This window comes from Lethenteron reissneri, chromosome 9 (assembly GCF_015708825.2).
Source record: "Lethenteron reissneri isolate LAM-NWPU_2019-01 chromosome 9, ASM1570882v1, whole genome shotgun sequence".
NCBI lineage: Eukaryota > Metazoa > Chordata > Hyperoartia > Petromyzontiformes > Petromyzontidae > Lethenteron > Lethenteron reissneri.
Window position 1 is genome coordinate 10058366 of NC_083787.1, and position 23332 is coordinate 10081697.

General features: G+C 50.5%; 1 protein-coding gene across 1 annotated transcript in view; it reads right to left on the minus strand.

Annotated features, from left to right (window-relative positions):
- DNAH5 (dynein axonemal heavy chain 5) overlaps positions 1 to 23332 on the minus strand; it is a 117253-nt gene that overhangs the window by 43596 nt on the left and 50325 nt on the right. The window contains exons 18-40 of the mRNA XM_061548140.1: positions 23049 to 23196; positions 21716 to 22003; positions 20834 to 21024; positions 19569 to 19665; positions 19326 to 19459; positions 18081 to 18282; positions 17279 to 17514; positions 16411 to 16629; positions 15467 to 15529; positions 14582 to 14820; positions 13559 to 13799; positions 12526 to 12725; positions 10843 to 10996; positions 10131 to 10294; positions 9151 to 9307; positions 8250 to 8462; positions 7137 to 7361; positions 6297 to 6469; positions 5381 to 5559; positions 3772 to 3959; positions 3054 to 3248; positions 1955 to 2089; positions 911 to 1018 (exon numbers count right to left, since the gene is read on the minus strand). Of these exons, the coding sequence (XP_061404124.1) occupies positions 911 to 1018; positions 1955 to 2089; positions 3054 to 3248; positions 3772 to 3959; positions 5381 to 5559; positions 6297 to 6469; positions 7137 to 7361; positions 8250 to 8462; positions 9151 to 9307; positions 10131 to 10294; positions 10843 to 10996; positions 12526 to 12725; positions 13559 to 13799; positions 14582 to 14820; positions 15467 to 15529; positions 16411 to 16629; positions 17279 to 17514; positions 18081 to 18282; positions 19326 to 19459; positions 19569 to 19665; positions 20834 to 21024; positions 21716 to 22003; positions 23049 to 23196 (4149 nt within the window). The remainder of the gene's footprint in view (positions 1 to 910; positions 1019 to 1954; positions 2090 to 3053; positions 3249 to 3771; positions 3960 to 5380; positions 5560 to 6296; positions 6470 to 7136; positions 7362 to 8249; positions 8463 to 9150; positions 9308 to 10130; positions 10295 to 10842; positions 10997 to 12525; positions 12726 to 13558; positions 13800 to 14581; positions 14821 to 15466; positions 15530 to 16410; positions 16630 to 17278; positions 17515 to 18080; positions 18283 to 19325; positions 19460 to 19568; positions 19666 to 20833; positions 21025 to 21715; positions 22004 to 23048; positions 23197 to 23332) is intronic.

Sequence of the window (23332 nt, forward strand, 5' to 3'; positions counted from 1 at the left end):
TTTACCGAAAGAACCAAAGAGTACGAATTCCTGCAGTTATGAAAGCTTCAAATCTAGATTAAAACTAAACTATTTTTTATTTTACCAGGAAAGGCCCACTGAGCTATAAATATACAGCAGGTGTCAGGGTTTGGATCGAACCCACGACCTCCTGCATACCAGGCGAGATAGTTAACTTCCTGCCAATGTGGCGCCCCTTCACAGTAGATCAGCAGTTGAGACGCCTGCACTGGGGAGGTCGGTGTGACAACCTGATTGGTCCACACCAGAGACAGCTTTCTTTAGAGCCTAGTCTCATATAAAGAAAGCTGTCTCTGGTGTGGACCAATCAGTTTCAAAGACAATGCATACATTATCAGAGTATTGTTTTTTGTTTGCATTTGACTGCAAGTATTGTGGTTAATGTAAGCATGATTCCTTGCAATAGGTGTCAGTTTTGTTGCCAGAAAAAATGGGAAAAACCCTATTAGTATATTTTGGTACTGGCAAAGGAGGTCCCATGAACCAAGGGATTCATTTCAGCTGAGTCTGTCCAGTTTACCAGCAAGCATTTGTGTGATTGTGAGCCTCAATAAGTCACTGTGTCTCCGTAAGTCCTTGGGTCTTTCTGTGAGACCAGGGCTTAGTTGCAGCCATGTCTGTCAAAGTTCGGGCGACCCAGAAAATATTTCCATACTTGGCATCCCACATCCAGTATGGCAATGGCTACTCTACTGTCCTGTCTCTAGGCCTACTTCAGCCTACCAGCGACGGTGATGGTGTATGAATGAATGTTGAACTTCTTTCGCATCGTACACAGCCAACCTTGCTCATCGGAGGTGCGGGGGTTGGACAACAAACTAACAACAAAAGCAGTTAGAAATTCGTTTTAAATCTTGACACTGGTGGCCAGCACAGGAGCGCTACTCACCTGGCGGTTGATGGCGGCCTCCAGCTGAGGGTATCCGGCCTTGTCGAGAGCGATCCCCGGGAAGAGGTCATCAATGAGACTCAGGAACAACGGCTCATCCTCGTCAATCTGCACACCGTCCCATGCCCGGGCAATTTCAATTGTCAGGCGCGAAGATTTGTTAAACGCTCGATGCTGTTAACAGATTCGCCTTGTTTCTCTGCATTCACAGCAAGCGGCCTAAAATAATTGTTTCGGTCTCGTGCATCGCTGATTGGTGGCCCACCGAGGGGAACGTGGGGGAACCGGATCCCTCATGCCCCTTGATGGTCCACACGAGGGGGAACGCAGGGACAGCACGTGAGGCCTTACGCATTACTTAACCTTGTACAAGAACTCCAAGTGGATAGGTGCCGAGATTAGAGGCACGGAAGGTCGGTCGGCCCTGCTGATAACAACAATTCACCGTCAAGCGTTCTTGTGCGAGGTTGAGTAATCTTTAAGGTTAAGATTACTCTACCTCGTAAAAAGAAAATGACTTAACCTCGTACAAGAAGGCTCAACAGTGAATTTTTGTTATCGAGGGCGCCGACCGTGGATAGCCGCCTCTCATCTCCGCAACCATCCACCTGGAGCTTTCCCTGTTATGAATTCTGCTTGAACTACATGGACACATGACTATTTTTCAATGTATTATTTTATTTAACAAGTAAAGCCCACTGAGCTCTTTTTACGGGGCGAGCTGGCCACGTATGATAGCTCATCAAAGTGGCTCATGTCATCACGTGGGCATTTATGGTCATATCTAAATAATGTAAACTAATGTTTATAAATGTGGAGGGCAAAACCGAGGGACCTGGAGAAAAAATTCACGCGATCACGAGGAGAGAGAGAACACACAAACTTCAAAAATACAGCAGACATCGTCAGGGTCGGGGTGGAACCCAAGACCTCCTGCGCACCAGGCGAGAGAGATAACATCTCGTCACCACCGTGGCACCCCAAACGAACGGATGAACACATGGATGGACGGGCGAGCGAACATGGGAGGAAGGGGGAGCTCACCAGCTTGGATAGGTTCATGTCGCGCAGCACACGCATGACGATGGTCGACTCCGTGTCCTGGGGATTCGATCGCTTCGAGGCGCCCAGCGTCCGCAGCACGGACAGGATGTTCCTCAGCCCAAAGTCATAGTGCACCTGTGAGTTAGCAGAGGTGGCAAATTGACATTTTCATCATTGACACTCTCTTATAAGATCTAATACAAAACATGAAGACCCTGGGGCCGGTCCAGGACACGCTGGCGGGACTATGTCACCCGGCTGGCCTGGGAACGCCTGGGAATTCCCCAGGAAGAGCTAGAGTCCATCGCCAGAGAAAGGGTGGTCTGGACTCCCCTACACTACATGCTGCTGCCGCGACCCTCACCAGGAAAAGCGGATCGAGAAACGAACAAACGGACGAACAAACAAAACGTGGTGTCTCTCATTGGGAAACGTTCACCATGACGGTGGCGAGTTTCACGTTAAGCCAGGAAGCGCTGGCTACGGCTCTGTTGCTCACGTTGGGCAGTGTTGGAAGTGTGCACTTTGCCGATGGCTTTGCCGTAAGCAGCCAGATTATAACAGAATCGCTGAGTGAATGAATTAGAGAGAGCAGGATATTTTAGATGGAGCTGTAAAAGAGAGAGATTTGTGTGTTTGGATCCAGCAGTATTAGAGACTCAAACATCGCTATGCACTGCATTGGTAGAAGCATTATTGCAAACCATGTTTTCAAGCTGTACACCCCGCACCTCCGATTAGCGCGGTTGGCTACGTACGGTGCCACAAAAGTGCAACGTGCATACATACAAAACCTCAAGAATAACATAAACCCAGTAAACATGTTGGGCCAACAATGGCACATGGTTGGAACCGTCGGACTAACGCTGACCCAACATTCCACATTTGCTTGTAAAATCTCAGGTTATTTTGTGTGAAGCCCGCCACACACTTGAAACCATTGTTGGGTTTGACAGCACGATGACTGGGGGATGTTTTCACATGTTGTGTATTCTCAGAGGCCTCACTAAAGACCACCAGGGGCCGCCAATGACACGCGGGCCTTGCAATGATGAACAGTGGTGCAGAGCGATGCTCGGGCGAGCTTGGCGACACTCGCCTGCTTGGAGAGCTGCTCCTCGCACAGCTTGTAGAGCGTGTAGAACTTGCGCGCGAGCACGATGTTGTCGAGGAAGCCGCAGCTGGCCAGCTTCACTCGGATGATGATCTGCCGGTCGGGCACCATCATGGCCACCGAGCGGAAGTTGATCTTCAGGTTCTCGGGCAGCTCCTGCCGCCCGGCGTAGCCCGGGTTCTGTGGGAGGACGCGGCAGAGCGAAAAAATTGGAATAAAACGTGGGCACACGCAGGGACACGTGTGAGTCGAGCAAAGTGATTGGCTCGCAGTGTGTTGTTCCAGTGGCTCATGGGATCTTGACTGTACTCATTTACACACTCAGCATTGAAGATTCTCCACGGTCTCACCCCTGTCAACCTATTACCTCACATTCCACACTACACCCCGTCTTCTCGCTCTCTTCGACCCTCCCATCCCATCTCACTCTGCTCTCCTCCACACACAGAATGTCCTCTTCAACTTTGCAGTATCAAACACACAGATTTTATTCCTCAGCATTGCTGGAGTTTCGGACGTCCCTCGTTAAAATTCACAATTCAGGCGTGAACAACCCTAAGACTTCACGCCGAGGACACGTGACACACACGCAGCAGAACGCTATGATGGCTTCGACCTGTCACCGCTCTCGGATTCCCCACTACTGAATTCCGCCGAGCAGAGCCACCGATGGCCGAACCGTGCGCGGAGCGCGGCCGCCCACCATGGTGAGGAAGATGCCGAACTCGGGGTTCATCTCCACGAGGTCGCCGTCCGTGAAGGTGAACTGGCTGCGCCGCTCCTTCTTGCAGGTGAGCACGATGGCGATCTGCTGCGCGGCCACCGACAGCACGGGAAGGTCGATGCGGTTGAACTCGTCGAAGCAGCCCCACGAGCCCGACTGAGCTAGGCCTAGGGTTAGGGGGGGAAGGCAATGCATGCCAGGGGTCAGGGGTCAGGAGGGAGATGCCCCACGTCAAGCGCTGCCCCTTCTGCCCTTCTCTCCATTCTCAATATAACACTTCCTCCGAGAAAAACATTCTTCCCATTTCCATCAATCAGTACCTTCCCTCGCTGTCCCCTAAGATATTGGTAGCCTTGATCTTGTCAAAGTTTCTCGTCAGTTGGCTGTATGTATGTATGTGTAAAGGGGGAGCCGACACCAGATTGCAGGGGTCTCGTCCTTTATTCCTTTTCTTCCATCCACACCTGTCCCCAGCCGTCCCAATATCGTTCCCGCCAAAGGCCCCTTCTTCCCGCCCGTTCTCTCCTTATATCTCCTCGATCACCCCTCCCACTAACCCACCTATTGGTGGGAATCCTTCCCCTGACACCCCTACATATGTATGTTGAACTTCTTTCACACCATATGTAGCCAACCATGCTAATAGGAGGTGCGGGGGAAGGACAACAGACTAAACACAAATATATTTAAAAGTGCATAGCTCCAGTGCCTTCCTAATATTGGAAGAAAGAGCATTCCAAGACAGCTGCGGAAGCGCATTTGACAGCACGCAATGCAGTGACCATCTTTGCTGCGAGGATGACTGGAGTTCGCGTGGTGATGGTTTAATCACCTTGATGAGATCACCCCACACTGACTAGCATGGTGAAGTACGGTCAAACAACCCCCACTATTGACATTGTGTGAGCAGGCTTTTTCAGAAGGCCATAAATAATTATTGCATCATTATATTTATTATATTATTATATAACAAGACAAGTAAATGATTTGCCCTGTTTGCGATTCAATCCGTTGGTGGGACTCACCCACTCACAATCGTCTTGGGGGCCATCCATAAATGACGTCACGCGATTTTTTACGATTTTTGAGCGACCCCCCCCCCCCCCCTTCGTCACACGGCGTCACAAAAAGTCAGACCCCCCTCAAATATGACGACACAAAGCTCTGCCCCCCCCCCCCCCCAAAAAAAAAACATGCTTCTAATCGCTTTAAACTATTGTCATTGTAGTGCGTATTTAATGTGGCGCTGCACTCTGATGTTGTAGCAGAAAACATTTATTAAAAAGTCTATTTAATTAAGTATAGCAATGTTATAGCAATTCTATATTTATTAAAGTTGCGCATTTTGATGTAACGTCACATTTCTCAACCCCCCCCCCCTCGTCACACATCGTCACAAATGTCTGACCCCCCCCAGGTGCATGACGTCATTTATGGACGGCCCCTTGCAAACCCACATCTCTGTTGCACCGTATAATTGCGGGGACCTCTAAGGGCAGCCAGGAGTGACGCCGTGAGAACAAACGCGCGGATCAAAAGGACACTCCCGATCAGCCTCGTGCGCTACGCGTGACAGTGCGGCACCCACCTTTAAAGATTCTCCCGAGCCCTCGGAAGTCCATCTGGTCGGAGCAGTTGAAGACGACCACGTACTTGCCCAGGCAGCGGCCCATGTCCTTGGTGGTCTCCGTCTTGCCGGTTCCGGCCGGCCCCGCGGGCGCCCCGCCCATGCTCATGCCAAGCGCTTGCGCCAGCGTGATGTAGCAGCTGGCGATGGTCACCATCATCGTCAATGGCGATGAGTGAACGGATGTGAAAAAATAAGAATAGGTTATACCCTTTCTGGCAATAAAAAAGGTTTTAAGATGTTAAAATACCAAATAGAAACCTTTTGCAAGGAATCATGTCTGCATTAAAAACACGTACTTGTGGTGAACATGCAAATAAAACATGCTCTGATAATTAAAATATGCATTGTCCTTGAAACTGATTGGTCTACACCAGAGACAGATTTCTTTTAGGACTAGTCTCACCATACACGAGCTCAATACTCAAGCATGATAGAAGCCACGACTACTTACAGATGTAACACTATCACGTACACATCCACCTTCATGCGCTGACACTCGATCATTCACATACGCCTATGACCATTACACTCAATCACACCCCCCCAAGCGCCGTAACGCACAACAGCGGCCATTCACTACTAAGTGGTGGAGACTTCACCACAGTGCTTGTGCCAGGCCAGGTGCACCCCGAGGCTACGTAACATGTCAAAGGCCCCGCTGACTGGAGGCAACGGAGCAGCACCCAGGTGCTACAGGTCAACTGGCCAAGACAGATACACCGCCCGCTAAATCACACACTCACATTACTTCGCGCGCACAAACACTTACTTTCACACACCCACGCACAATCGTCTTGCACTCGCTCTCACCCGCGTAACACTTCTGTAAACTCGCCCCTCCCTCTCTTTCTATCTCACGTGCGCAAGCGTTTACCGGTCGGTGAGCGGCGTGATGACCAGGCGGTCGGTGCAGCCCAGGAACTCGTTCTGGTAGATGAAGCTGACGTCCGTGATCCACACGATCAGCTTGTCCACGTCCTCCTTGAAGTAGAAGCGGCACTGCTTGAGCCACTCGAAGTCCGTCGGGCTCTTGATGTGCATGCGGCACTGCGCGGTGGTGGGGGGGGGGGGGGGGCAGGGGGGGCAATGAGGGGGAGGAGATCCGTACAAACGCCGCGTCTTAAAACCCAAAAAACCACAAGTGGGGCGCCATCGTGATGGCGATTGCTACCGAATCAGCCATTATGGCCGGGTTGCCATTACAAAAGAGCTTCACCCGATATAAACTCACTGAACTGAGCTCAACTGACTGGGGGTGCATCGCAACATTTTTTTAAATTAATATTATTTATCAAGCTACTAAAAGCAATTGGAATCGCGAGATGCGCTACAAAAATGAAAAACTACTGAGAGGTAGAAGAGTGGGTGTGGAAGGCAGGGGGGGAACTCACGAGGGAGGCCGGAGAAAGGGGCAACAGCGCAGCACAAGCCGGGACACAGAAACTGGGGCTTCATTGAAAAATACACGTAAAACAATCTAGAGATCTAAGTCTAACCGAAAGCCAATTTCAATGTAATATGAAATACGTATACGTAGAGGAACTTAAGAGTTCAATGAATGCAAATCCTAATCAATAAATATGATGATTATTATTATTTTTGTCTTTTACAGTCACCCACGCAAACCGTGCCTTGCGCTCAGACAGGGCACTGCTGGAAGGCCGGAAGATCCCGGCGCCACACCAAGCCGCACGCCGCAACGCCCACCACTCACCAGGTCGTCGAAGATGTCGCGCTGGTGCACGTGGATCGTGATGAGCGTCTCGTACTTGATGCGCTCCACGGCCGACAGGTCCTGCGTCGTCATGGAGATGAGGCGGTTGAGCAGCACCAGGAAGGCCTGGTTTGTCTGCGGCATCGCCTTGCGGTTGTAGCGAGCGTTGGCGAGCGCCTCCTCCGAGTCGCGCGTCCACAGCAGCTGGATGCCCAGCAGCCCCACCTGGCCCAGCGGCACAACGCCCAGCAGAGGGTTGTGCTTATGGATCGACTTGTCCCCGGCTATAGGAATGTGGAATTTTCATCGCTGGCTCAGGATGGCCGAGAGTGGTGAGCACTGGCATATCACTTGGAGCTTGTAACACTACATTTATAACTTTGGCAAGCTTCAGTCACTTCTGTCACGACAAAGGCTTCTTGGACCCATACATTTTAATGCTATTATTGGATAAAATCAAGTTGTATATTATTGTGTGGTCTGCAGCCAAAAGTATTTCAATTGCCGTTTTGCCCTCAATAAGGACAAGTTTCACAATTACTGGACAAACACCTCAACTCAGGAGCTCCCCATGTCATCTACTTAGAGGGAAACGAACCTGGACTTTCTAGAGACAGGCGCCCCACTGCCCAGGATCCGAGACTGTCCAAAATCGGGGTGGGGGAGGGGCAAAAGGGGCAATTTGCCCCCGGGGCTTTACACAAAAGAGAGCCCCAATAAAGAGGTATAGCTAGCTCTGCGATCTTACATTTACTTGCAAATTCCATCTCTAGCCCGGCCCACTTACCCTTGGGTTGTACCCATCTCAAACCTATATAACCTGGGGCTGCAGTAGTTCTCTCGCTATATTTCTTCCAGCCTCAGTAGTCCGCCTGCTGTATTTTTTCAACTGAAGACGATTGCTTGTGTTACGATCGAAACGTCGTGATTTTTTTTTTCTTCTATCTACGTGACTTTACCGAAAGACCCAAAGAGTATGAATTCCTGCAGTCACGAAAGCTTTAAGTCAAGTTTTAACGGGCCTGTTTTATTCACAAATTAATCAGAATACTCCAGGGCATACGATTTTTTTTTTACAAGACACTGGGAACCTGTGGCCGTCCCTGCACGCACCTGCGCGGGGTAGGAGTCGAGGAACTCGATGAGGGAGAAGGCCGAGTCCTGCACGGCCAGGGCGGCCGAGCGAATGACCCCGTGCAGCGACTGCTGCGACTCCTTGAGCAGCGCGTTGAGCCACACCTCCACATTGCCGTCGGCCATCACAGGCTTATCCAGCTGGACGGTCTCGCCCTCGCGCGAGCACACCGCCAGGATCCGGTCGTACACCTGGGTCGGAGTCAATCCCCGTGGCGTTAACGCCGCCGCCGCCGCCAAGGAGCATAAACCATCCACGCAAACTCCGGCCATCGAACGAAGATGGTCACCGCATCGCGCCCCCACTGGAGCTATGCACTTCTAAATATATATTGAAAACGTATTTCTTTAGCACTGCTTTTTGTACTTGCCTCGCACATCTGATTAGCACGGTTGGCTATGTTCGGTGCGAAATAAGTTCAAAATATATACACTACTGCCAATGCTGCAATATTATAATTACCACCCATGCCACTGCCATAACCACCACTGCTTCCACCATCACTATCAATACTAAGTCACAATCACCACCACCGCTGCTACCACAGCAACCATCACTTCTATCATCGTATCCACCACTACACCACTGCATCTGCCATACTGCTGCAGACACGGCCACCAACACAATCCCGTTGACCACAAACACCGCCACTGCTACCACTGGCTCTACCACTGCTGCCACCACTACCACCACTACTACCACCTTCTCCACCACTACCACTTCTACTGCTGCTGCTGCCACCACCACTACCATTAACACCACCACCCTCAGCCACCACCATCACCACCAATATCACTGCCACTACCACCACTGCCATCACCATCATGCAATTGAACTCTTAACAACAACGACAGATACAACAAAGACAGAGGAGCGCACCTTCTCATGGAACTCCACGGTCTTGATGTTGTCGAAGACGTTGAGGAGATGCGCCTGGATGGTGTGCGAGTCGGAGGCCTGGCCCAGGATCTCGAGCAGCGCCGGGTCCGACACGAAGAAGAAGCGTGGGAACAGCAGCCGCTTCTTCTCCAGGTACCTTTGCATAGGGGACATAAAGGGGGCCCTAGGTGAGAAGGCCCACGTGGCTTGGAAGGATGGATGCTGTAAAGAGGTGGCCAGGTGGCTTTGGGGTCGGAGCACTGAGCTGGCACTGCTGACTTCCTCTGTTAGAATCCAGGCAGCCTCCTGTCATTAAACCGGGGACTCAAGTGAAGTGTATTGAGTTGATTGTCCCAGCCTGGTCACCTCTGATAAGCGTGGTTAGCTACATATACGGTGCGAAAGAAGCTCAATATACATACAATTACTGCAAAAAAGCCATCAGATTTAATTTGTCTATATTCCAACTCCTTGAATGAAAAATGTTGGTTTTAATGTTAACGTGAATAAACTCACTCTCCGTAGCAAAGCGGGAGAATAATAACACCTTAGCATAGGGCGGCGTCAGAGCAACGGATGCCATAGCGCAGTAAGTCTCAGCAAACATACACTACTGCCAATGCTGCAATCTCATAATGCAGTAAGTCTCAGCAAACAAGACCTAACGCAGACTATAAGAGAGGAGGTCCTAAGGTCCCACTGCAGGAGGCCTCGGTGTGAGTCCCTGCTGCCTGCTGCTGCTGCCTGCTGCTGCCTGCTGATGCTGCCTGCTGCTGCCTGCTGCTGCTACCTGCTGCTGCCTGCTGCTGCTGCCTGCTGCTGCTACCTGCTGCTGCTGCTGCCTGCTGCTGCCTGCTGCTGCTGCTGCTGCCTGATGCTGCTGCTGCCTGCTGATGCTGCCTGCTGCTGCTGCCTGCTGCTGCCTGCTGCCTGCTGCTGCTGCCTGCTGCTGCCTGCTGCTGCAGGCCACACACCCTCACCCGGTGAGCGACTTCTGGCAGAGCTCCAGCTGCTCCAGAAGGTGGGGCAGCAGCTGCCCCATGGTCTCGTCCCCGACGCAGCACTGCACCACGTTGTTCATCTCGTGCGCTCGGGTCATGATCTTCACCCACGACTTGTCGATGTTGGAGAAGCGCTTTGCCTCCTGCGGATGATGAAGCGGGGGGGGGGAGGGGGGGGGACGACGACGCCGATCCTGATCCAAGCTCGGTGCGCAATCGAAAACGGAAATTCCCGCGTCTCAGGTCCCAAAACGCACATTCGATATCCACGTAACGATTCACCCTTCGATGGATTGTCATGATTCAGGGTAGGGATTCGATCCAATAATGAATCAATTTTGCATCGTTATCCTCAATGTAAGGTTATTAAATGGTTTGCATTACCACTTGCATGCTTTGTTAATAATTGATTCTCACATTGATGATCCGACGCATAAAATCGCTAGTGTTGGAATGTACATGAAATTATAAACCACTCGCCCCACAACCCCTGGCCATTCTCAGGACCCATTGCAAATCTTTGTTCGCTCTCGCGCCAATTCTGCCAATTTCAAAGTAGCCTGTGCAGGCACACGCTCCTCATTCGGCCATCACCTCCTCTGCGGCTCCGTGTCAGCGAACTCGGTGGGGTAGGGAGGCAGGGGCGGACAGGGGTGGGAGTGGGGGGGTGAGAGTGGGGGGGGGGGGGTACCTTTGGCAGCTGCTTAGCGATGTCCCCGCCCACGAACACGGCCTCCAGGTAGACCCACAGATTCTGCACGGTCATCCAGTTCTCGATAATGTCCGTCGTGTTTGACAAGTTGCTCACCCACTTCTGGATCTGGCTCTTGAACGGGGCGTTGTAGCTGCACACCGTGACACATGCACATCGTGCTGGTGTTGCTGGTTGTTGTCAGAGATCGCAACTACGTCGCACGGTAGGCCAGCAAGTGTGCATAACAGAGGTATTTTGGGGTTAGATCGCGTAAATATAAATGTGTCGCTAAACCCGCCACCACCCGACACAGCCAATTAGTATGTTTTGTTACATAAACAAAACATGCCAATTATTTGCTAGTTCAGCACGCTGGTGTGTTGGAGAGTAAACCCACAAAATTTATAATTCGAGTAATTACAACCAGCCTCATCAGGCAACAGCCAGAAATGTGCAGAAAATCTCATTTTTTAGTCTTAAATAAGAGGAGGCGTGAAGACCAGAGGGGGGTTCATGTATTAATTCTAGATTTTAAGTTTTCGTGACTGCAAGGATCCATACTCTTTGGTTTTTTCGGTAAAGTCACGTGGGTGAAAAATAATAAAAATGAAAACAACTACATTTAATTTGTGATTTAATTTGGGGGTTAATGTAGTCACATAAATTACAATTGACGTCTATTATTAGTTGGGTTATTCACAGTTCATCAACATACATACAGCTAATGTGGTTTTACCCTCTCAGCAAACTCGCTCTGTGCCGTCAGTCGCTGTGGTGCAGCGAGTGTGCCCCCCCCGTAAGGTATTCGTTCAGAGGTCACACGACAATGATGACGCTGGTGGTCGTCCTTCAAAGCAACTATCCAGGCCTCTGCACTGCTTAGCTTCCGAGATCCGACGAGTTCGGGCACAATTCTGAGTGAATTAGTCGAAGATAAAATAACATTTTTGTTGATCCTAAACAGATAAAAATGCACAAACCGTATGCTTCAGAGTACGCATCAAAGATTCCTTGATGTCAGTTGCAAGAGTAAGTCGTTGTGCTCAGGCGTCAGGGTCCAAAGTGACAAATTCGAAAAATACCTACAAATTACACAATGGGGACTAAACACAAAGCAATCATCGTCCATCTACAGGCAATCATCATCCACCCTACTAATGACCCAGGTCACTCCTGCAAATAACACTTATCCTGGTCTCTTCAATTATCACCTGCTTAAACAAAATAAACATGACCTTGAGGACGCTCTCCTGCCTGCGCGCACGGCCGCCCGGGCGCCAGCACGAGGAACGGGACATCCTCAATCTCTCCTGGTGCGTCGTTTTTTTGTAGAGTCATACGGCGGCAACTGCGAGAAGCTACGCCACCGTGGGCGCCACGGTGGCGAGATGTTGACTACCTCGCCTGGTATACAGGAGGTCGTGGGATCGATCTCAACCCTGACGCCTGTATATTTGCAGTTTGCATGTTCTCTACCGGGCACTCCGGTTTTTCCCACCACATCTAGAAACATGCATTTAGAGTATTTGGCTGCTATAAATTTCCACATGATGGTAACCCACTAGGTTGAGCTATCATTTGTGGCCATGTCGCTTCTGAAAAAGAGCTATATGAGCTCAGTGGGCCTTACCTGGTAAAATGAAAAGTGTATTTTTTTGGTTAATTTCAGGTCACCCTCACCGGTTGCTCATGAGCGAGCCGAGCACCATGAGGCTGTCCTCCATCGTGGCGATGATCTCGGTCGTGTTGTCACCGCGCAGTAGCAGCTCCCCGCGCGTCTTGAAGTTGCCGAATGTGAAAGTTTTTCCATCCCACTCGGCCACCACCTGCTTCAGCTTGAACTCGATGTCACGCTCCTTCACCGCGCTGATGCAGATGTCCTGTTATGGGGACAGCAGAGCGCTTGTGTCTCCCCAGCGGTGCTGTTTACATGCACCACATCAGGGAGTCAGTTAAGGAAGAATCGACCGAGGGGAGGCCCAGGATCGGTTCAGAGATTGCTCACCAATGTTGCCCATAAAGCGGAAATAATACTCAGGCTGTCAGCTTCATAGCGCAGTTCGCTAACCACTATACTATTAAGGACACAACAACAGCCGTCATTCACCACTAAGTGAGGGTGACATCACCACGGCGCTTGTGCCAGGTCAGGTGATCTCCGACACCACATGAAGTGTTGAAGGCTCGCTGACAGGAGGACACTGGACAGACCCAGGTTCCATGGGTTGAGTGACCGAGATGACTGGCAGATGCACCACCTGTGCTGTACCAACTTGCTGTATTTTAGCTGCCCGGTGCTCTGCTCGTTGTTGTGAGCGTCACTCCGCTGCCCTACACTGTTATTGGAAAGTGACTGCCCCAACTGCCTAGTAGCGTCCTTCACGAGCCTTCTCCATACAGACGGATCTTGGCACTGCTATTACCTGTCTTCGGCAAGTCCACTCAAAGCCTTAACAGACTGTAGGAGCAACTTATTTTAGCGAGCACCTATGAAGGCCGGCACAGCACACGAGGGGTGATGTTTACACACCACACCAGGTACTCATTTGAGGCTGAGTCGACCTAGGGGAGGCCCAAGACCGGTTCAGATAATCGCCACTGGTGTCGACCGTGAGCGGGAAACAAACCCGAATCGCCGGGTTCGTAGTGCGGTGCACCAGCCGCTACGCCACCGCGCACACACACTCACTCACTCACGCGCCTCAACCCTCACCTCGATCTCCTCCTTGTGCTTGAGAAGCGGAGCCTCCATGATGTGGCGCAACTTGAAGGCCTCGTTCTCCACCTCGAGCGCGTGGCCCGTGGTGTCGGCGATGCGCTTCCAGTGGCGCGCCATCATCGCCCTGTTGGACATGAGCTCCAGCAGGGGGCAGCTCTCGCTGAAGTCGTCGATCCTCTTCTTCAGGTCCAGGTACGCCTGCCACTCCTTCAGCGCCCGCGGCAGCTTGCGGCACCTGGGCGGCGCGTATCCCGACCCAGAGTTTTGTTTTTGTCTTTTATCCACCGGGTGATGGGGCAATCAACGCCCCCCCTCCCCCCCCCCCCGAGATCCCCCAAAAATGGCATTTCATCGGTATTTACGAGAGAAAATGTATTGAACGTATTCTTTTTAGTTAATATAGGGTCCTATTTAAAAACCATGAAATTTCAGAACTGCCTACCTTTGGGACGTTTCTAGATCTGCCTTTGGCAAAGGTGGTGATGAAATGTGCAACAGTGGCGATGAGAGACCCTGACCCATAGATGGAATACAAGCAGAATATTTAGCTGTGCAATAATATATTTTTTTCTTATCATTTTGAAGTGGCCAGGTAGTTGAGAGGTCAGTGTTGTGCTGACATCCTGAGTTTGAATCCAGGCATCAACTTGTAATTAAACCGGATTCTCAACCGTAGTGAAGTTGATGGTATCAACCTGGTTACCAATTACTTGCACACAATCATCATATTGAATTGGGTTCATCACTTAAATTTAGCTTAATTAAAAACATCTATCATACCAGCTGGATGAACATCAGATGAAGACTTTTTTCAGAACCCAGTTTAATGACAGGCGGCTAACAGCTGGACTCTGGCGGTGCAGGGCTCTTGACAAAATGTCATATCCCTGAACCATCTGGCCACCTGACAAGCTTTCAACCTTTTCACCAATTCACGCACCAGATATCAACGGCGCAGACATCAACAGTAGCAGTACACACAGGTGCCTGACACGGCAAAAGCCACCGCACGCGCACTTGTTCTGGAAGTCCAGGAGCTCGTTGTTGATCTTCTCGATGTTAATGTCAGACCACAGGATGTCGTAGTAGCCGCTGACGGTGTCGATGACGCTGTTGTACAGGACGTACAGCTTCTGCAGCAGCGTCAGCTGGCGCCGGATCTCGGCGAGATGCGGGTGCTGTGTAACGGGAAGCCCAAAGAGCTCCTCACCGTCGCTGTACGTCTGGAACTTTCGGAAGAGGTTGTCGAAGCGGTTCTGAAAGGGTTACCAGATTTTTTTGTATTAAATTCGTCATCATCATAAATAATCATCTTTGGCCACGGAACACTAAATGAAGGCCTCCGAAAGCCGTAACCATCTATCGCGATTTGCGATGTATCGATTTATATAGCGCCTGCGCATCGGCCGATTGCCTCACTGCATCTCCAGTGCACACCCTCGCAGGCAGTTCCCATCTCCATAGTTAGTCTGGACCATCACCCCTTCTATCACAGTGCCATGTCCAAGCCCACGTACTTTTCATGATAGTCACGATGTTTTTACCTGCATATGCTCGCAGCCTATCTGCTCCTGTGTCTGTCTCTCAGTGTAATTCAAGCACACATCTCTCCATGTTTCTTTGCGCCAAAAAGTAAGTATAACACAGTTTTCATCACCGTGCATTTTATTTTCGAATAAATCGAACTTTGACCGGAGGATTTTGCGTGGTCTGGTGCCATCATATTTTTACGCAGCATTTGGGCTTATTCCTTGTTTATTATTTCAGCATTTGTGTCATTCACATGCCACAACAATCGCCCAAGGCTACACAATCGCCCAAGGCTACGAATATGCAGAGAAAGGTGAGCTAGCTCATATGGAAAGTGTTCACCCCTTTTATCTCATGTTGAGGATATCTCACCTGGAAGATGATCAGCCTGTCGCTTGCATCTTGCGGAGCAACTCCAGGGACCATGGGCCCTTCCTGGAGAAACGCAGTCAAGGAGTCATCGGCACGCAAGTGAAGCACCAACCAACACACCGACTCCCACCGCAACCCAACACCCGTGCAAGATTCATTATTCGTATTTGCAGCGCGTTGTCTATCCACTGCCGGATGAGGGCCTCCCCGCACGGTGCGCATCGCGGGGTGTGTTTGACCGCGCTCAAGCACGCCGGGATCAGTGCGGGCCAGTGCAGGTGGGGAGCATAGACGTGGGAACACATAAGTACAGTATAAACATATAATAAGTATAACCCGTAAAAACAAAGTTTTTCACTCTAAATCCTTTATATGCGTGGTGGCTAGAGTCCTCTCGTCCTCTGGCTTGAGATGGCTGCCACCTATGGGTCAGATGATTGTCTGCAGTATTAAACAATTGGTAATTAAATATAATATTTTTGTCCTATAGTGTAAAATTTTGGAAAAAAATTAATTGTCACGCACAACGAGTCTGTGTGGAAAATGTCAACTCGATTGGATCATGGGAAGTGGGTTAAAAAACGACCGAAAGATTTACACGGTCGTAAGCAAGCAAGCAAGCAAGCACGCAAGCAAGCAAGCAAGCGAACTTAATATAAAGGATTTAAAAAATAGGTTTTCTGCACTGCCCTCTGCTGCTCACCACATAGGCCCACAGCACTTCAAGACAACCTGTTGGCGCACAGTGTTCGTCAATCCAAGTATTATCAAGGCCCAACCCCGCTTGCCTCCTGAGATGTGACTAAATCGGCGCAATTCCAGATATATCTGGTCATAGGCTGAACAAATATGCCAATTGAGATATCTTTTTTAAATCTGGACTGGATCGCCTCTGTGCAGTCCACCCACCCCCCCACCACCCCCAACCCCTCCCCCGGACCGACCGTCTCGTAGTCGTGGTAGAAGTCGCTGCAGTCAACGACGAAGGTGCCCACGTTGGTGATGAGCTCCTTGCGGAACTCCGGCTGGATGGCGATGAGTTCCGACTGCACCTCGACCGCCCGGCTCAGCATCTTCTCCCAGCTGTAGCGCAGCGCGTCCACCTTCTCCACCTCCTCCTTGGCCACGGCGAGGCCGTACTTGGTGAGCATCGCGTACGACTCCTGCTCGCCGCCACCACCAACCACGGGGAGGTCGGGCAGATGTGAAAAATTAAAACCGTCTGCCCGTGCGTGCAATGGAAGGATAATTATTTTTTTCATGTTATCAACAACGACAAATAAAAGGAAAGCACAGAAACCAGGCAACATGGCGTCCGAATGACTCGCACAAATATATGTGATATCGATCTCCGTGTGAACATTTTATAATTAAATTTTTCACGTAAATTAGTTTTGTCAGTAATAGTTTTTTTAATATTGAAGAGTTTGTCTGTTATTCAATAGCTTCCAATAGGTAAGTAATTCTATGGCAGTTTAAAAACTGCTCATCAAAAAATGTGTTTTTAATTCTCATCAGGCCCCATGGTGTAAAGTGCAGTCTTCAGTTCTCATCATCCACAATGCATCTCTGACCTCTCTAGTTATGCACTCAGAAAAAGGGCCACTGTCGCCTATTACATATAGTTATTTTTATTAAAAAAAAAACAGGACAGTGAGAGAAAGCAAAGCCAAGCAGGAAACGTTACAAACAAGAAAGCAACAGTTGGAAGGCCGACAGGGCGGTACGCGCACGACGGGGAAAAAGAGTTGAGTCGGGAAGGTTTTTTGAATTGAGACAGCCGTGTCGCTCACGAAGGGAGTCCCGCCTCACCTCGATGGGCCCCACTTGGAAGTCGATGGAGATCTGCTGCTCGCGGACCTCCTTGAGCGCCGCCATTGCGATGCGGATGTCGTCCAGGTCGCGGATGGGACGGCTCAGCTTCTTGCTCGTCTCCTCGATGAACGAGAAGATGGCCTCCATCTCCGAGCGGTACTTGAGGTTGCAGTGGCGTCCAAAGTCGACCATCCACGCCTTCGTCTCGGCCGTCAGCGACAGCTTCAGGTTGGCTGAGAGGGGAGGGGCGAGAGAGAGGCGGGGCGGCAGTATGGAATCTAGCGGCCGTGTGACATTGAGCAGAAAAGAGATTTATCTCGAGGACATTATTCGTCCATTTATCCGTCCTCTATTTAACCGGACGAGAGAGACACCTGGGTAGTAGCAATTAGCTAAAGGCAGTTATTCATTTTTCATCATCATTTGCCACGTTTGGCTTCATGTGGGAGGAAACGGGCGTGCCTGGTGAGAGCCCACTCACACGAGTGGAATAGACTCATAGCCCCATACGAATGGCTTCCTCCCACTTGCCGTACTGACAGCTGGCCACCACGCAGATCAGCGAATTTGAGAGTTTCACAATATTGCACGTGATCCATCAAGCTCTGGATTGCAGGCGTGCATTGCCAAACCGCCAAGCCCAGCTCATCACAAAGGTCACAACTTTTCTGTTATCGGGCGGTGTTGACGACAAACGTGACATTTTCGTGTCTATGTATTGTGCTTGTGCACCGCTGCCGCCCCGGACGCAGTGTTCCAACGTTTCATTCACTCGACAAGCCAACCCGCCGCGCCCTACCAGTATAGACCGCCAAGGCGCCCACGCACAGGAACTCGGGCTCGCTGATGATCTGATCCTCGAGACCCCGGTAGAAGAGGATCTGGGCCTCGAACTCGGACAACAGGGGGCTGCCCTTGACGAAGGCCCCGATGACCTCCTCGCGGCCGCGCTGCCAGATGTGGTGGTAGCTGCTGAATCGCTCCAGCGCCGTCTGCACGTCCTGCAGTGCGGCGGTGCCCGGCACGGGTGAAACGGGGTGGTGGGGAAAGAGCCGCAGAGGGCGGCGGAGGTACGCGTGGAAAAGGCGCGACACTCGCATTTACCACGTGGTTTTATAAAATCATTAGGCATCAAAGATGCATCGATTCATAGATTCAAACATAATACAATTGTTATTAATATCCACCGAAACATAACTGCGTCTCTAATACACTGAGTAAATGTGACTCTACAAAAACAGAGGGCATTCATTTTGGTAGAAAGTAGCAGTCAGTCATAGGCAGATCGAAAAAATTAAGGCTTAGTGCCTGGACTTCAAGTTTATTTTGTTCAACCAGATGAGAACTCCAGAGGACCAGGGATATTCTCATCCATAATAGAGATTTTTGGGTTATTCTCATTATTCTTATTTGAAAGAGTGGTCTGTGTAACAGTGACTTTACTTGCAAGAGTCGCCTGAACTTGAACAGGCGCAGGGAGTCGATTCTATATATTTGAATTCACAGAGGAGGAATTTTGCCAAATGCATTGCAAACCTCAATGTAATGTTTTTTTGTGTGCAGTCGTTGGTGAAAGAAGTGAATCTTAAAACTCGTTCTGCTTGAGCACCAGGTTTAATCACAAGCGGCTGAAACCCAGATTCGAAGCGAGGATCTTTGTGGCACCAACGCAATGTCTCTGGTATTACTATGAACTCTGAACAATTTTTGTTATTTTACCAGGTAAGGCCCACCGAGCTAAGTAGCTCTTTTTCAGAAGCGACCTGGCCACAAATGATAGCACAACGAAGTGACATATGTGGAAATGTATAGCAATCAAATACTCTAAACACATGTGGATTCTAAATGTGGAGGGAAAAACTGGAGGACCCGGAGAAAAATCCACGAGACCACGCGCAGAACGTACAAACTCCAAATATACAAAGGTCAGGGTCAGAATCGAACCCAGAACCTCCTGTGTACCAGGCGAGGGAGTTTACATCTCGCCACCGTGGCATGCCCATTGTGAACCCCGTGAGCCACCTGTCCCCTTCCGGCGCTGCACCTTCTTGGTGGAGGTGATGGCCGTCCCGAGCACAGACACCAGCTTCACAATCTCCTTGTTTTCTGCCACCAGCTTGTAATAGTTGCGTGCTTTGGAGGCGGCGGCAGCTCCCCCAACGTCACTGACACTGCCGTCTGTGCCGACCGAGGAGGAGGAGAGATTTTTTTTTTTAAACAGAACTCAAGAAAGCACGAGCGCTCCATTGGAAGTCGAGAGAAACGTGCTCAGTGCGGCATGGCTCACTTTGGTTTCCCCGCGAGGCCACTTCGGAGATGTCCGTGATGTCGCTGCTCACACTGCTCCTCCTCAACTCCGCCAGCTTCTTCTCTGCCATCTTGGCCTGGGGGACACAAGACGAGACCCCCGTAGTCTCACAGAATCCGCTGGCCACAGGCCTACGCCTGACCGCGCCAACCCCTGAGCTTCGGGGCCAAGCACGGTGGCGGCAACGCGTGCCTACTATCGCCCCGGAGCGAACGGGAGCCAGAGATGGAGCCACCGTTTAAAGTCGAGTGGCCCTTCCGCGGGGCCAACGACGTGACCTACTGCATGGTGGAGCACAGTGAGCAGGTTGATAATGACGGATCAATCCGTGAGTGGAGCAGTGGCACAACTGTGGATCCAGCGGCCACAACGACTCCCAGCCATGGCCCTTGTCAGAAGCGAGCAATTACGGAGGCAGCCATAAGATCCCGCTTGTATGTATCTTGAACTTCTTTCACACCATACATAGCCAACCGTGCTAATCGGAGGTACAGGGGAAGGAAAAAATAAACTGAACACAAAAAGCTTTTCTAAATAAATGAGTTTTCAACGTAGATGATTTAAAAGTGCATCGCTCCAGTGGCTTCCTAATATCGGAAGGGAGAGCATTCCAAGCGGCCGCAAAAGCGCATCTGAAAGCGCACGATGTAGTGACAATCTTTGTTCGATGGCTAGCCAAACGCCACTCCTGCGAGGATGACCGGAATTCACATGATGGTTTATGCTCCTTGATGCGATCACCCCGCACTGACTAGCATGGTGAAGTATGGTCAAACAACTCCCACTATTGACATGGTGCGAGCAGGGCTTTTTCAGAGGTAGATTACGAAAGACCATAAATAGTTATAGCATTCACCATTGGAACGTCATTTGCCAGTAAAAAATATGATAATTGGTTTTTTACCCTTCTATCTGGCAACAAAACTGACACCTTTTTTTACAAGGAGTCATGTTTGCATTGACCACAATACCTGCAGTCATAATGCAAACAAAAAACAGTGCATACATTATCAGAGTTATGTTTTTGGTTTGCATTATGACTGCAGGTATTGTGGTCTATGCAAACATGACTCCTTGTTTAGTTGCCAGATAGAAGGGTTAAAAAACAATTATCATAGTTATAGCATTATTATATTCATTATTATTATATAATATGACGTGTAAATGATTTCCCTGTTTCCATGATGCACTCCATTGTTGGGACTTGAGAGAGAGTTGGGGGGAGGATGGGGGAAGGGCCGCACCTTGGACATGCGCTCCTTGCTCCAGCGCGCCACACCGCGGCTCACGGCCAGCACGCTCTCCGACGCGCGGTTCATGAACTGCTGCACTTGCTCGAGCGCCGGCTGCACGGCCACCGTGGGGATGTCCAGCGTCGCCTCCGTGCGCAGGAACGGCCGTGGAGGCGCCCGCGTCTTGCCGCCCCCATCGCTCTCTGAGTGGCACCGCCAGTGGTAATGGGGGTGTTATTTATCGTTGTTGTTGTCGTCGTCGTCATTATGTTATTATCGTTTTCTTTGGGTCTTTCGGTAAAGTCACGTAGATAGGTTCATCATCATAATCATCATCATTGTCATCGTCCTGGATATTGCCAGTATTATGATGGTCATTGTTAACGATGTTAACAGCATCCTTATAAGCATTTTTCACGATCGTCATCATCATCATTCATACTGTCATCAATCAGCCTTGTCAATAATGGCTATCGTCATCATCGCGACAGTCATAATTTCCATCGTAATCACCACCATTTTTATCATCACTTTTGTCATCATCTTCATCATCACCATAGTTCTCATCATTGCCATAATAGGCGCTGTCATCAATCCCAATGTCACTAATGCATCACTGTAAGCACCGTTGGCACTGCAGTCATTATCGTCATAACCGCTCATACATCTCGTACCACTTGTAATTACGGTTCCCAACAGCAATCAATGACGATCACAACTGAGCAATTACTAATAACGAAACAAAACGTCGCGGCACTTCAATAACACTCCCGAATTACTCAACCGACATTACGAGCACAAATAAACAATCGCTGAAGGAAACACATCCAGTCGGCTTCACACAGCCGCCGCCACCGCCGCTCCGACACAAGTACGACCGCGCTCAGCCCGCACCCATGAAGCTGAGCGCGGCCGAGGAGTGGATGCGCCGGCGCACGGCCTCCAGCGTGCTGCGCGTGGCCCGCAGCAGCGCCTCCGAGTTGCGGGCGCTGTACAGGCCCAGGAGCTCCTGGGCGTCCTCGCGCAGCGCCTCCGCCTGCGCCTCCCGCCGCCGCTGGCGCCGCTTCAGCGAGGGCGAGCGCGCCGACGACGTCGCCGCCGCCGCCGCCGTCCCGCGCGGTGTCGCCGCCACGGTGGAGGACGCCCGGCTCGGCGCCCGCCGGCTCTCGCTACGGCTCTCACCTGCGAGGGGTGGGGGTCAAGTCGGGGTCGCGCACGTGCCAGACGGGGAGGTTAGCGCACCGGGAAAGTAGCGCAGCGGTCCTCTGCGCAACGAACACAACAACAATTCTGGGCTTGAAATCCCGGCCATGGTTAACGCCAGTGGCGATTGTTGTTTGAACTGGGCCTCCTTGGGGAGCAATTCAACAGTCTCAATTCTTGATTTCCAGCAGGATAATTCGACTTAATGAAAATAATAGTACACACTGTATAATGTAACCATACGGAAGTTACCGTAAATAGAGTCATGTAACCGACACGGCACAAGGGAAGCTTTGCCCAGCAGAGCGCTGTTCTCTAAAACAGAGGCTTGCACTGCTGTGTGAGGGATCTGAATGGACACTTTGTCTCAAGACATGAAACCAAGAGCATCATTAAAAGTTGACTTAAAGCTTTCGTGACTGCAGGAATTCATATTCTTTGGGTCTTTCGGTAAAGCCACGTAGATAGATAAAATAAAATAATAAAATAATAAAATAATAACAATATCACGACGTTTTGATCGCAACACAAGCAATCGTCATCAGGTGATCTATCTACGTGACTTTACCAAAAGACCCAAAGAACATAATTAAAAGCTCGGGCGCTTGAGACATCACTGCACGCATTTCACTCCCTGTATGGCACCACGGTGCTGAACAGCAAGTTCAGGCCCCGCCAAATTCAGTAAAACTCCTCCAAGCCAGGCTCAGTGAAGCCAGACTTCCGTGTATGCCAGAAATGGCCACGTCGCCAGTTATATATTTATCCTTTTAAGGCCACAGTGTTGTTGAAAAATGTGTTGAATATTTAGCATTCGTGCTTTTGCACCACTGTCAATGCAGCCTTACAGTTAGCATATCAATGCATCATATGTATTTGTAGTCTGCCGTAGAATCTGACCTGACCGCCAATGGGTCAGGCTTCAAGAAGTTTTACTGTCTTGCCACTCAGCGTCCGCTGCGGTGATCGTGCCGCGTGGGTCTGCGCGTCGACTCAAGAGCGAGTAAAGAAATAATGGTCGTGCCGGGCTGGGTGTCCCCTCCATCTCCGGGCAGTTCCCCGTCGCGGTCGGACGGCTCCGTGTCCACGAACAGGTTGATGAGCTCGTTAGCAGCCTCCTCCACCTGGGCACTGCGACTCTGCAACGTCTGAGACCCCTTGGCGCACAAGTCCTGGACACAGCGCAGCACGTACACGCGCGCACGCACGCGTCGTACGGATACAGCAATTTCGCCAACGCACTGCTGGATGAGGCCCTCCATTCATCACCACGCTGCTGGCGAGTGCAGCTCAGTGAAAGTGGCCGTG